The 13,806-nt window shown below is 32.7% G+C and overlaps 2 protein-coding genes and 1 long non-coding RNA gene across 3 annotated transcripts; all 3 read right to left on the reverse strand.

The window, feature by feature from the left end:
* LOC104725121 (probable inorganic phosphate transporter 1-3) lies at positions 664 to 2,358 on the reverse strand. The gene is made up of 2 exons (XM_010443726.1): positions 1,958 to 2,358; positions 664 to 1,841 (listed from the first exon to the last, which is right to left on the reverse strand). Exons 1-2 carry the CDS (start codon positions 2,356 to 2,358, stop codon positions 689 to 691), a joined length of 1,554 nt encoding a protein of 517 aa, XP_010442028.1. The 3' UTR covers positions 664 to 688.
* LOC109127396 lies at positions 5,558 to 5,779 on the reverse strand. Its single transcript, XM_019232031.1, is given in 1 exon segment — positions 5,558 to 5,779. A coding segment is annotated over 1 exon segment (222 nt).
* On the reverse strand, positions 7,090 to 8,304 carry LOC109127561. Its single transcript, XR_002034127.1, has 4 exons — positions 8,033 to 8,304; positions 7,593 to 7,713; positions 7,345 to 7,476; positions 7,090 to 7,236 (listed from the first exon to the last, which is right to left on the reverse strand). It is a non-coding gene; the product is annotated as an uncharacterized LOC109127561 (long non-coding RNA).

Raw genomic sequence — 13,806 nt, forward strand, 5'->3', positions numbered from 1 at the left:
CCATTTCTTTTTTTTATGCAACTATTCAGCTGAAGTCTGGACTTCGTTGATGGGAAGTTTCTTGGCAACTGACTTCTTCACCTCTTGCTATCACTTGATCACCCTAATCACGAGCTCAAACTACAGCCGAATAAAACTCTTCACTATACGATACACATTCCAAGCAACTCTATATCACGTCTTGCGTGAAAGAAACAATAGACGGTACGAAGTAGCTCACGCATCACCAGCTGTCTAGTGAAAGAGCAACCATGACAAGACTATTAGAAACAGATTCAGCTCCATCCGGAATAAGGGCAACCATGCTTACGACGAAGGGCTCTGCCAATGGTTTGAGCATCGTTTTCCATACTTCTCATCATAATTACAGTCTCTTTGAACTTATAAATAAATTTAACATTCAATTCAAAAAAAAAAAAGAAGTATAAAAGTATTAAAATAAAAATATTTTTCATTTGTATTACATGAGCCGTTATTAAGAGGCGAAGACTTGTTTTACAGTACAAAACATAACATGAATTTGCTTCTTAGTAGTTCTTTGAAAACGGGTCAATGGTTACACTTACACACTAAGAAAAACACAAAAAGCAAACGTAGAGGTGCACACTATCATATCACCAACAAAAAAAATGAAAAATCAAAGTTACAAAACGAATAACAAATATATATTGACAATATGACGGCGTAATCATTTCTCAACCTCAGCTTCACCGGATAGTTCTTCAAGGGACTTGCCCTTTGGCTCAGGGACAAGGAACGTGAAGAGCATGCCAATAAAGTTTATGACACCGAGCACGATCAATGAATTCTTAACTCCAATACCAGGTGGGTATCCTGCGTCTGTCTTGGTCGGATCCTGTGATTGAGCCGCATAGAGGAACCCAAAGGCTCCAACAATGGCTCCAGCCTTACCTGTCGCAGCTGATATTCCGTGGCATGTGGACCTTAGTCTAGCTGGGAAGATCTCAGCAGGGACAATGAAAGTGGTTGCATTTGGTCCAAAGTTGGCGAAGAAAAAGGTGAGGGAGTACATAATCACGAATCCGATACGGTTGTCTGGCTTGATCCAGTGGTTGTATGGGAAGGCAATGGCAAACATAAACACTGTCATGAAGAAGAATCCCATAAGTTGGATTGCAAACCTTCCCATGATATCAATAAATGCCACGGTGAACCAGTACCCTGGGACAGTACTGCAAAGCGCGATGAGAGTCTGTGCCCTAGCGATCTTGAAAACCTCATGAATGGCATTCATGGTGCCTGCCTTTGGAATCCATCCAATGGCCGAAAAAATATCCTTTTGAAACAAATTTTGGCTGTAGAAAGCAATGTCAAGCAAGAACCAAGTTGAGGTACACCCAAGGAGTGGAAGCCCATGGCGTCTAAGGAATTCCTTGGAGAACAATCCATAGTTCAGTTTTGGGTCCTCAGCCCTTTCTTCAACTTCAAGCTCTACTTGTAAGACCTTGGACATGTCTTTTGTTGCTTGTTTAATGTCCTTGGCAACTAAAGCAGTGTAACGTGCGGTTTCAGGCATCTTCATACGCCAATAGAAGGTCATGGCCGCAGGTATAGCGCCAAACATGACAATGATACGCCAAATGTAATCAGCCTCCGGAGGCGTTGAGAGAACCCTGTCTTGGTCATAGGTCGGTGATGGAAACTGTTTGTCGAAAATGGAAGAGACTGCAAGAGCCACAAAACCACCAGCCAAGATACCGATACCTTGCATAGCAAAGACGGCAGCGATGAAAGCCCCACGAGTCTTCTTGTTAGCATATTCAGACATGATGGTGGCTGAAAGAGGGTAGTCACCTCCAATGCCAAACCCGAGCCAAAACCTATACATAACCGTTCAAATGTTAATATTTATATTTTATTTGTTTTTGGAGGTTTCAATATCATGTGCATGATCTCATTTTCATGGATAAAATAGTTTTGACCGTGATAGTTGTACCTGAAAAAGCACAGAGTGGTCATGACACCCTTGGCTTGGTTTCCAAAGGAGAGACCGGAAGCAATAGAACACACGATCATCATGATCAAAGTGAGACCGTAGACCTTTTTCCTTCCTAGCTTGTCACCAAGCCATCCGAAGAAGAGCTGACCAGCAAGAGTCCCACAGAGGGCCACACCATTGACTGCTGCTGCAACATGAGGGGGAAGGGAGCCAGGCTTTGCTGACTCCGGATTGAAGTAGTAGAGGCGTCCTAGGAGCTTCGTCACCAAGGACACACAAAAAAGATCATAGGCATCCGTAAAGAAACCCATACCGGCAATGACAATCGCCGTGAAATGATAAAGTTGCGTCTTCGCAACATCAAGTGCTTTTAGCACTCCTAGTTGCTGGTCGGCCATCTGAGTCTCTTTTGTCTCTCCTGTTTTCATGCAGTAAAAGTAAAAATTACGTATTAAATTTCTTTTTGTAATACAATTTCTTTTTTCAAATTTAAAATTTAATCTAATTATAACAGAAGAGCTTTTGTCGTTATACATATAAATAATCAAATCATTCAAACAAGTGCAAATTAGTATTTGAATGAAGATCATATTATAAATTTGTATGTAATCTTACCCTCACGTTTTGTTGATTGATGTTCGAGGACGAGGCAAGAGAGAGAACTAACGATATCGAAAGAGAGAGAGAGAGAGAGAGAGGTGGTGATGGTTGTGACAATGTGGTGGCTGAGACGGTCGACATTTATAGAGAAGATCGGAGAAGCATCTTAAGGGTATATCCACATTTTAATTCAATTTTAATGTGTTTAGCCATCACTTTCGTTAATTATCTATCTTGCTCTTCTGGGTAATTTGGATGGTCTGCACATAGTGCATCTTCTTTTTAATAATCTATTATTAGTACAGATGACTTCTCTTTGAGATTTCTAATCATGGAAACATTCCATGGTCCAACTTCTTCGATCAATTCTTGCTCTTAGCAAATAGCTGTTATCTCAAGGGGACAAATTCAGGTCCGTAATAAGTATGTACGTACCCGTCAATATTACTCTTTCTCTTTCACAAAAAATGTCAATTTTGTACATTTCACAAAAATTAAGGAAAACTTGAATTATACACGATGATTTTTAGGAATTTTTCTTGTATTACAAATATTAATTTTCTGTAATTTTTTATCAATTAATTTTAGGAAATTGTAGATTTCAAGATTCATTAATTAAGAATTTAAAATTTTGATGAATTATTATTGGTTAATAGTTATAAGAAATGTGTTATTATGGATAAATAACATATTTATAGTAAACATTAAATGTTTTCTTAATTTATGTTAAAATCCTTAAATCATCCTTTATGATAGAGAGTAAGTAAATGGTTACTGATTTAAATTCAATGATATGAGCTTTGAGTTTAGGAGTAAATTAGAAAATTTAACATTAAAAATATATTAGAAACTAGGATTTTACCCGCGGTACACCGCGGAACTAAATTATAAATTATTGTATTTTAAATAATAATTTTTAATTTATTTAGTTTTCAAATTCTCAATTAATTAACTTTTGTCTAATTAATTTAAAATTTTGTTTAGATTTTATTTATTTTGGAATATTAAGAATGTGCTATAGTATGTGTAATATTTTGTAGTTCAAATACTAAATAATTTATAAGTTAATTTTCAAAACTATGATTACAAATCTATAGTATATAGGAGATAAACTAATAGTTTTAGTGTTATAACTATAGTCCAAACCCGCCATGCTAGGCAGGTCAGGCAACATGTTCAAAGATTTTTAATCCGCAAAAACTCATCATAGAAAACCCATGAAAGTAAAAATTAGTATTAAATACATTGAGATCAATGCGTTGAGATCAAAAATCTCGGCTACGGATCCTCCTCCAAGATCGAAAATCAATTCGTTTATTGATTAGGCCGATTGTTTAGGAAATTTGTGTATGGAGAAAATATTGTTTTGTAAAATTGGAAACTTAATATTAATTAAATTAATTATAAACTTAATACTTTTGTCAAAAAAAAAACTTAATACTTAATGTTAAAGAGAGTGGTTCCAATTGTTTTGGAAATTTATTTAGGATGGGAAATCTTGTTTTCAAAAATAGAAACTTAATATTAATTAATTAAATAAAAAACAAATTAATAATTAATGTTAATGGTATGCTTGTAAATAGGTATGAACTTCAGGATTTATTTCATAAATGTCTCCAAAAATGTATATATAGATATGTAAAATGACACTCGTTTTGAAACAAAAAAAAATCCTAGTTTGACACTTTATGTGAAAGAGAGGGAGTAATTGACAATAAAATTTGAAAATAAAATTTAATTTTTAATATGACTTAGATTTATTAATAAATATCTATATCTATACATCTATTAATAAATATCTATATATGTGCATATATATGATATATTTAATGTTAAAATTTTGATTTGTTGAAATTTATTTGGTTCAATGGTTGATAGAGGTTTAAATAATATTTTTCTTTGAGGGACGGTGAGTAGGAGGGGATCATATAAAATGTTCTGGTCCCTGGCCTGAGGGGATGGAAGGCCTAAGACCGGAACTTCTTACTAATTCAAAACAAAAAAAAATTATTATTTTTCAACCAATAATTGTGGGTTGTGAATCATAGATATTACGATTTATTAATAAATTGACAATTTAATAGAAGCAAGTTCGTAAGGAAATTTTCAGTTTGTGTAATTATAACTGTTAGCTGTAATTTCACGCATTTACATGTAAATTATAGGGTGGAATAAATTAAAAAAAAAAACTTTTTGATTTTCGTTTTGAGAAACCTATCCCGGTAATGATTTTACAGGTGTTCAAACTTCAACGGCAGTAAACTCTCCTTGTACTTGTTGTAAAAAAGTTGAAATTTCGTATAGATGGTATTGCAAAAAATTTAGGGAAAATTGGAAATAAAGGATCATAAAAAAAAAATTTGTTCATATACACCTTTTTTTGAAAATGGTCATTTTTACCTAAAATACCCATACAAATTAATAAACCTAAATTTAACAAGTTATAAGACTTGAAATATAGGAAAATAAGTAAATATATAATAATAGAGGTAATATAATTTTTTACAAAAAAAGAAAAAAATGTAGAAGTTAATTTTTTTTATGGATAAAATTTGATATAAAACATTTAGAAAACGTTTTCTGCTGTTCTAAAAAAACGGATTATGTGTTCTAACATTTTGTACATGTTATACTAATTTCAGGAATAGTTTTTGTTCTAAATAGTTTAGTAGTCCGAAATTCTAAATTCTATAAAATTTAGAGTGTGTATTCTACGGTTTACTCTATGTTCTAAACTTTTTAGTACAATCTTTCTACGATTTACTCTATGCTCTGAAAACGTTAGAATATGTTTTATTCCTTTTACTCTATCTCTAAGAAAATTAGTAGATATCTACTACGAAAAAGTAGAATGTATACACTGAAACTATTTGAGAGCACTAAATATTTATCTAAGATCATATTTGTTTGTTAGGATTAAGTTCTAATTTGAATTTCAAACCTAGAAGCTTATGAACATCGAACGCTATTCCCATGTTATGTATATAAGCTCAACGGTTAAGTTCTACTTCTATCCGTGTAGGTGACTAAAGAATTACAAGATGATTTGACTTGCTGGGACACACTACGTGCGGCAAGTCATTATCGAGGGAACAGTTACTCAGTTAGTGGTGCACCAAAGGTCAAAGCCATGGAATTAATCGATGAGCTAGAGGCAACAAGGCGTGGACCATACAGTGGCGATTTTGGTGGAGTCTCCTTCACTCGTGACATGTACATTGCTTTATCCTTTAGGACAATCGTTTTCCCGACCGCGTGTCAATACAATACATTACAATGTACTCTTACAAAAATGCCAACAAAAGCCGTGAGTGGGTGGCTTATCTACAAGCTGGAGCCCGTGTAGTAGCTGATAGTGACCCGCAGGACGAACACTGTGAGTGCGAGAACAAAGCCGCTGGTCTTGCTCGAGCCATTGACTTGGCCGAATCTGCATTTGTTAAAAAATGAATGTGGCCAAGAACAGAGGCTTTCTTTGTTATCGGGAAGTGCTTTTGGGTCAAAAATATCCCTAGGACAATGTTATCGGGAAATGCTTTTGTCCTATTATATTGTTTTGGCATATCCAACAAACACAACTGATGAAAAAAAATCTATCTTAACATTTTTTTAAGTACATTTTTGTGCCATTCTCTCTTATCTTTGTATCCAAACAAGTCTCAACTAAATTCTCTACAATTCTTACATCCAAATACAATTATGTCCTTATTTGATAATATTAATTTCTTAAAATATATCTATCTAATTTAGCTAAATATGTTAGATTAAAATATAATTCTCCTTTCATTTTTATTAATCTTATATTTAATTATTTTAATTACTATTCAATACATAAAGTTAATAAAATTTTAGTTTTTTTCAGCATATAATGTGATTTGAATTTTTACAAACGGATATATATCAAAAAATTTCTTAGGATAATTGTAACCAAACAAGTATATCCACATATAGAGCTCGGAATACATTTTTGGAGTATAATAGGGTACCATCACTTTTTGCCAACTTCGGGTCGGGTTTTTAACTAAAATTATAACCGATTCAATTATCCAGATCCTCCTGAAGATTGCCGAATATTTTGGGCCGGTTTTTAATCCATAGCATACTTATTTACATCCAATTAATGCCCATTGTATCTTAGGAAATATCTAATTTGCATGCCGAATTTTTAGGACCGAGTTTGACAAAAAGAATTGATAACCCAATTTATGTAATCACATCCTCTTAATCACATCCCTATAATATAGCAACTAATTCAAGATGAATACATCTTAGGAAATATCTAATTTGAGTTTAATAAACGATTACATATTTGGTAAGATCTTATTAGCTTTAAATGTACACTATTAATCCGATAATAAAAATTGGGAATCATAATAAGAATATGCCAGATCATTCATTCCTAAATCATAACTAATAAATCGTAAAATGTATATTCTCAACTTGCGAATCAAGAATTTCTACAAAACTCTACCTACAACCGTTAACAGTATATATATCAACAAAATAATAGACCTGTGGTGTACCACGGGGTAAAACCTAGTAGATTACAAGTTTGAAGACCGAAACATTGAGTAGAGGTCACTGACACTTGTTTATCAGACTTTTCATGGGGCTTAGCTGGTAAAATATGCAACCGTCGCCCCTCGAAAGCTGTGTCATCTAATTCCTCCATTGCCCTGCAACACCATCCAAATCAATTATTTAAAACATTAACTAACAACTAAAGATCTACTTCTTGAAAAACATGCACTTAAGAACTTTTTAATTGGTATGAATTATAATACCTTACTACAGATTCCGGGATCAGGTAAAGGATGTACGCCCTTCCTTTGGACCTTTTTGTCTCCCTGTCAAGAACAAGATGGACCTCTGATATTTCACCGAATTTGCTGAAATGTCCAGTAAGCTCTTCTTCTCTGTTTCATGAGCTTTATTTATTTTAACAACAAATAGAGATATATATATAAAAGATGAATAACACAAAGGGGAATCAGGAAACAAGAAAAAAGAGCGCAAGATGAAGATCCATTACATTGTAGTGTAAGGCAGGTTACGGATGAAAAGGCGACCAGTGTCGAGAAAAATGTTAGAAAATTGTCTCCTTTAGCATTATCATTAACCTTCCCTTCTTTCCTCGGAGGAGGCTTCGCAACCTATATGCGTCCCAAAGGAGAATCTAAATTAGGATTTCAAAACTAGCTAGTACTACTACTACACAAGTCATGAAACTTAACTGAGTATCTAGCTAAGTGAAAATTAATCATCTCAACAGATATTTTAAGCGTATCAATGAAAGACTTATTAAAATATGTGATAGCAGCTTGAGCTTCTTGTTCATTACGAAATCCAATAAAAGCAAATTGTCTACTTCTGCCATCATTACTGCAAAAGCAGCGACCGTAACTATATAGAGTGATTCCAACATAAACACACACAACAAATTAGCTGCTGTGAATCTACAAGTATATGTACCTTAAACGCATCAATTGCACGTCTGTGATTTCTCCTTTTTGTGAAAAGACATCTCGAAGTCGATCCTCTTTCACATATTCTGGCAAATTCTTAACGATTATCTCTGTTCCTCTTTCACAACTATGTGATACACTGAAATATGAAGACGAAATTCAAAGTATGGTTATGAGAAGCAAACGAAATTGAGCTATTAATAGGAGCAAACAAAAAAAGATGAATCGCGAGAACAAGAGGTGGACAAATGAAGCTTCGCCCAGATGAGAAAAGGAGGAATAAAGAAACTCACCAAATGTCTCTAAAGTTTATTTTGATGGTTTATGAGTATAATAGAAATCTCTTTATCGATTAGAGTTTTTGCTGTTAGGAATTTTTTAATTAGGAATCTATATTTTTGTTTATTAAATTTATGTAAATTTGAGGGCAAAATTGGTTTTTGATTATTATAAAACTATGTGACCAAACTTGTGAAAATAAAGTATATTTAGACATTTTTCTAAAAATATATCCTTTATTTCCAATTTTCCCAAAAATTTATTACCATTAATACTGTTTTTTTTAAGACTTGTTCGTTGGTAATTTTTTGATGCATATCATCCACTTCTTTTGGTGCAGAGAAACAAAAAAGAAATCATCCACTTCTTTTGGTTAAAAGTTTTTGCCGTATTTTTTTAACAACAAAAGAAAACGATTAGCTCAAACGAGCCAATTAGAGAAGAAATTGTCTACATAAGATTACATGCGGTTGAGTACAAATTTGTTGTGCCAAATGGTCCGCAAACACATTAGCATTTTTAGAGATCAATGTCAACGAGAAACTTGTAAATTCCTCCATATCCATCTTGATATCGTCGAGATAGCTAAGAATGCTGGCAAGTCGGACGGGAAAGACACCTTCACCAAATCTGAACAGTCTGTGAGAAAAGCCACATCCCTGAAGTCATGTCCTAGCATACATCGCATAGCCCAAACAAAAGGTTCAATTTCAGCATGAAAGGATGAGAGGCTACAGCGGAAATTCGAAGCGCCCTGAAGCCGTGAGGATCCTTGGGACACAGTACACACCCAACTTGCACCTGCAAACTTGTCTGTGTCCATCCACGAACCTTAAACGAAATAGCGGTAACCGGTATAAACAGGAGGGAGGGAAACGCATCCCATCGCCAACCGAGGTCCAGGATTCTGAGTTACAGAGAATAACTCCTCCTCCTCTACCTGGGCCGCAAACCAGGCCTTTGACTCACTATCCGCCTGCTGTGCCATCTCTTCCGGCCGTTCCACCTCATTTTCAAAAACCTTTGCATTTCTGGCCTTCCAAATATACCACATAACCCAAGGAAAAACTGAAATCTGTGACCCTGGATTTTGTGCCCCGAGGAAATGGTCCACATTGGCATACACCAAACCCGAGGGAAAAGCAATTGTTCCGGTCGGAACATTGGACAAAGACCAAACCTGATGCGCAGGCGGGCATTCAAACAAAGCGTGGTTGATTGTTTCCATCGGAACACCACAACGAGCGCATTCTGAGTCACACGAAACCCCCTCGACGTTGTAAATTTGTCGTTACCGAGAGACACCCAGATAGAACCTGCCACATAAAGTGTTGTATTTTTGGAGGACACTTAACTTTCCAAACACTAGCCTTTAATGATATTATATCAGGACCACACACAACCACCGGAGTCCCCGTAGAAACTGTCAAAAGAGCTGTATGATACCCTGACTTAACCGTATACTTATCCGATTTCTTAAAATGCCAACAAAGAGAATCCCCTTGCGGAGTGATACTCAGAGGTAGAGCCCCAACCAAAACCACACCAACTGGATTGAAATGTTCGGCTAGTCGATCAATTCGCCAAGAGTTTGTAGAACGATCAATAAGATCATTAATTTGAAGTAAAGAATCCTTAAAAGAATACTTACTCTTCGCTGGTCTCGGAAATTGTTTTCGCCGTATTTTTTCAAAGAAATGATTAGTTTACCAGAAAATCTATAAAAATATAGTCGTTGTATTTTATCTGCCATGGAATGTCGAAAATTTGGTTGTTTTGGCAGTTCTTTAATAACTTTTTATAGTTCTGATTTTTTTTTTGTCAGTATTTTGATTTGACTTTAGGCAAACGCAATCGATATGTTCATGTGAGTTTTCATGTTACAAGTTTCTTTTTTTTAAGTATATTTTGGGTTTTATCTTTTTATTTGTACTGATTTAAATCCTTAAACAATTTCCAAAAATAGCATTACTTCAGATTTTGTTTTATAATATTTTACATTCCATTTTAACGACATTTTCTATTGTGTTTTAAAGATATTCTATCTCTGAATCATTTACAAACAAAAAAAACAACAATTTGATTTCTATTTTGTTTTCCAATACTTGTGAGATTTGATTCTTAACAGAAGAAAAACTTCGACTAACATTTATTTAAATATTATAACTACTGTATATAAACTTAGAAAATTTTAGAATATTACGAATATGTAAAATTTAAAAAGTTTAGAAAATATAATATGGTTATATAGTTTATGATTTATAAATAGGACATGTTGGAATTAATAATATATTATTAAATTTGTGCTAACACGAGTTAAATTCTCATTTTATTATTTTTCAACACTATTAATATTAGAATATTTGACATATAAAATAAAGTTGATTTAACTAAAATTGTGTAAAATAATTAAATCCTTAGGAATAATGTGACTTAATCATAGCGTATAAATGACTTATTATGTATTTAGATCCTTTATTTTTTTGTTATAATAATTAAAAATCAAAATAGAATCTCAAACACTAAACAAAACAAACTAAATAGGAAAAATGATTGCCAGCTACAACAAGTATAGGCCAACACATCGCCACACATACAAATAATATAAATGTTTTACTAACTACACGAACTATTGTCATTACATACGAACATGCATAAACAAACATGAGTTATGTATACAACACCAGAACAATCTAATTCTGATATCTTCTTTGCCGGAATCCGGTGTTGACCGGTATTGACCGGCGTTGACCAAAATTTATTTTTATAAACAACAAAAATTAACAAAATAATTACATAAATTTACTAAAAGATTAGATAATAAAATTTTACTACAAAATAGTATAACAAATATACATTTTCTTTTTGTAAATTCAAAAGTTAGTTTTAAATTTTATACCATATTATATACAAAAGGGAAATGTATATTTGTTATATACCATATTATATTTGTTATAATACTTTGTAGTAAAATTTTATTATATACAAAAATTCCCTTTTTTATATAACAAATATAATATGGTATATAACAAAGGATGAGACATATAATCTTTTCTTAAAATCTTTTGGCAGGGAAATGTATATTTGTTATATACCATATTATATTTGTTATAATACTTTGTAGTAAAATTTTATTATACAAAAATTTCCTTTATTATATAAAAAATATAATATGGTATATAAGAAATGATGAGACATATAATCTTTTCTTAAAATCTTTTGGCTTAAAAATATTAATAGAGTATTTATAATTGAGTCTAATTTGTTATATTGTTTTTTTTGTTAAAGTATATTGCATCTTGCTATATATTTAAACTTTGATTTACCATTATTTGTTTTATAAAAATATTTAATAGCATGCTACATGATAAAATATAATAAGGTATACAAATGATATGGTATGAAATTAAAAACCAACTTTTGAATTTATAAAAGGAAACTGTATATTTGTTGTATTATTTTGTAGTAAAAATTTATTATATAATCTTTTAGTAAAGTTATGTATTTTTTTTTAACTTTTGTTGTTTATAAAAAATAAACAAAAATTTTAATTTTTTGTCAACATTGGTAAACACCGGTCAATATTGGTCAACGCCAGTCAATACCGGTCAACATCGGATTCCGGCAAAAAAATCATCGGTATTAGATTGTTATGGCATTGTACACATAACTCATGTTTGTTTATGCATGTCCTTATGTAGACAATAGTTTGTGTAGCTAACAAAACATTTATATTGTTTGTATGTGTGGTCATGTGTTGGCTTATATTTGGCGTAACTGGCAATCATTTTTCCAGCTAACAAACTAAATATAACAAACAAATGGTCATGAAATATATTGCGGATTAAAAAATTAATATAAATATTTCACTATACAGACGACCGAAAAATTTAATTATTCTTCTATTTATAAAGCATACAATATTTAACAAACAAATACAACATAAAATATAAATATGCACGCGGAATATCGCGGATTAAAATCTAGTCATACATATATATATATATGACATATCACATATCTCAACTCTGGTCGCAACTTAGATTAATAAAAACATCATTGTCCATAAAAAAGTCAACCCTTTTCGTAAAAGGAAAAAATAAGACCACAAAACTTTAGTCTGTGTGAAACAAAAGTGAATTATGGTAAATGTTATTTTAAAACCTATGTCCAAATTAAAAAATTTTAGAGCTAGATATTTGTGGGAAAACTAAGTTGTTAAACGTTCTTTTAACATGAACCCCAAAATCTTAAACATTTATATTAATCACAGAATAGAATCATAAAGACGGTTAAAGTAATACCTTCACTCATTGTAGAAATGATGCTTCCTTGAATGGTTTCTTCTTCTTTCAATGGCTTGGCTTGAAGACTTGAAAATAAACGCTTAGATGATCTTTAGGTGGAAGTTAAGGTTTCTCTCCCCTTTCCTATAAACTCTTTTCTTTATGTGTTGTTTTTGTTCTTGTGATGATTTGTGATGGAGCAAACCATCTATTTATAGGAGGGAAGACGACCTTACTCCTCATAAGGGTTTTGTCTTCTAATTTAATCTCAACCATCCATCATAGTAGAGATGAAGACAGTGGTGACAAGTGTGAGAACAAGTGTCTAGCATTGCTTTAAACACAACATGCAACTTCACACTTGTTCCCTTATAAGCTTTAGCATGACATGTACCTTAATACTTGTCCTTATAAGCATAAGCTTCACATGTAGCTTAACACCTCTCCTTTTAGTTCCCAAATGATTAAAAACAAAATATAAAAAATCCAATTAAATAACCTACTAACTATAAGACCACATACATGGGTAAGAAATAATTATTTTCTTACATTCTCCCACTTGGTCGTTAGTATAATGGTTTTACTCGGGAATCATAAGGCCGGCATAATATGTTATATTTTCATTTGGTCTTTCATAAGTGTCTTAGCTAATCTTGTAACCAATGAGAGTCATGGCGGTCACACATCATTTTGCAACATGATTCCTTCCATGTATTACTACATTGACTACTTTTCATAGCTAGACCATAAACATTATTCCATAAGTAGGAGTTATCTTTAATGGTCTCTTTGATGTCTTTTAAGACACATTCTGTTATCAATAATTCCAACAAACAATAATGTGTGCGCACGTTGGAAACAAAATAGAAGATGTAAAAGTCATAAGAGAGCACTTATAAATGTCAAACATAGGCTAAAACATTATCAGACAACATAATTAATTGCTATCCTCCACACCCATACTTTCTGCATGCTTCATAAATGTGTTTGGAGGTAATGCTTTCGTAAATATGTCTGCGACCATTAGCTCAGTGCCTATGTGTTCAATGACAAACTTTTCTCTTTTAACATCTTGCTTTAATGATAGATATTTGAGTTCCATATGCTTGGCTCCTTTAGATATCCTATCATGCTTAGAGAAGAAGATTGCGGCTTGATTGTCACAGTAAAGAGTTAGAGGTTTGTCAACAAAATTCAAAACCCCAAACTCTGACAC

Source organism: Camelina sativa, chromosome 11 (assembly GCF_000633955.1).
Source record: "Camelina sativa cultivar DH55 chromosome 11, Cs, whole genome shotgun sequence".
NCBI lineage: Eukaryota > Viridiplantae > Streptophyta > Magnoliopsida > Brassicales > Brassicaceae > Camelina > Camelina sativa.

Bases quoted from the DNA above. Each gene is read 5' to 3' on its own strand.
- LOC104725121 (XM_010443726.1), bottom strand. From the start codon at position 2,358: ATGGCCGACCAGCAACTAGGAGTGCTAAAAGCACTTGATGTTGCGAAG. The intron at 1,842-1,957 runs GTACAACTATCA...GGTTATGTATAG, and splicing joins ACCACTCTGTGCTTTTTCAG to GTTTTGGCTCGGGTTTGGCA.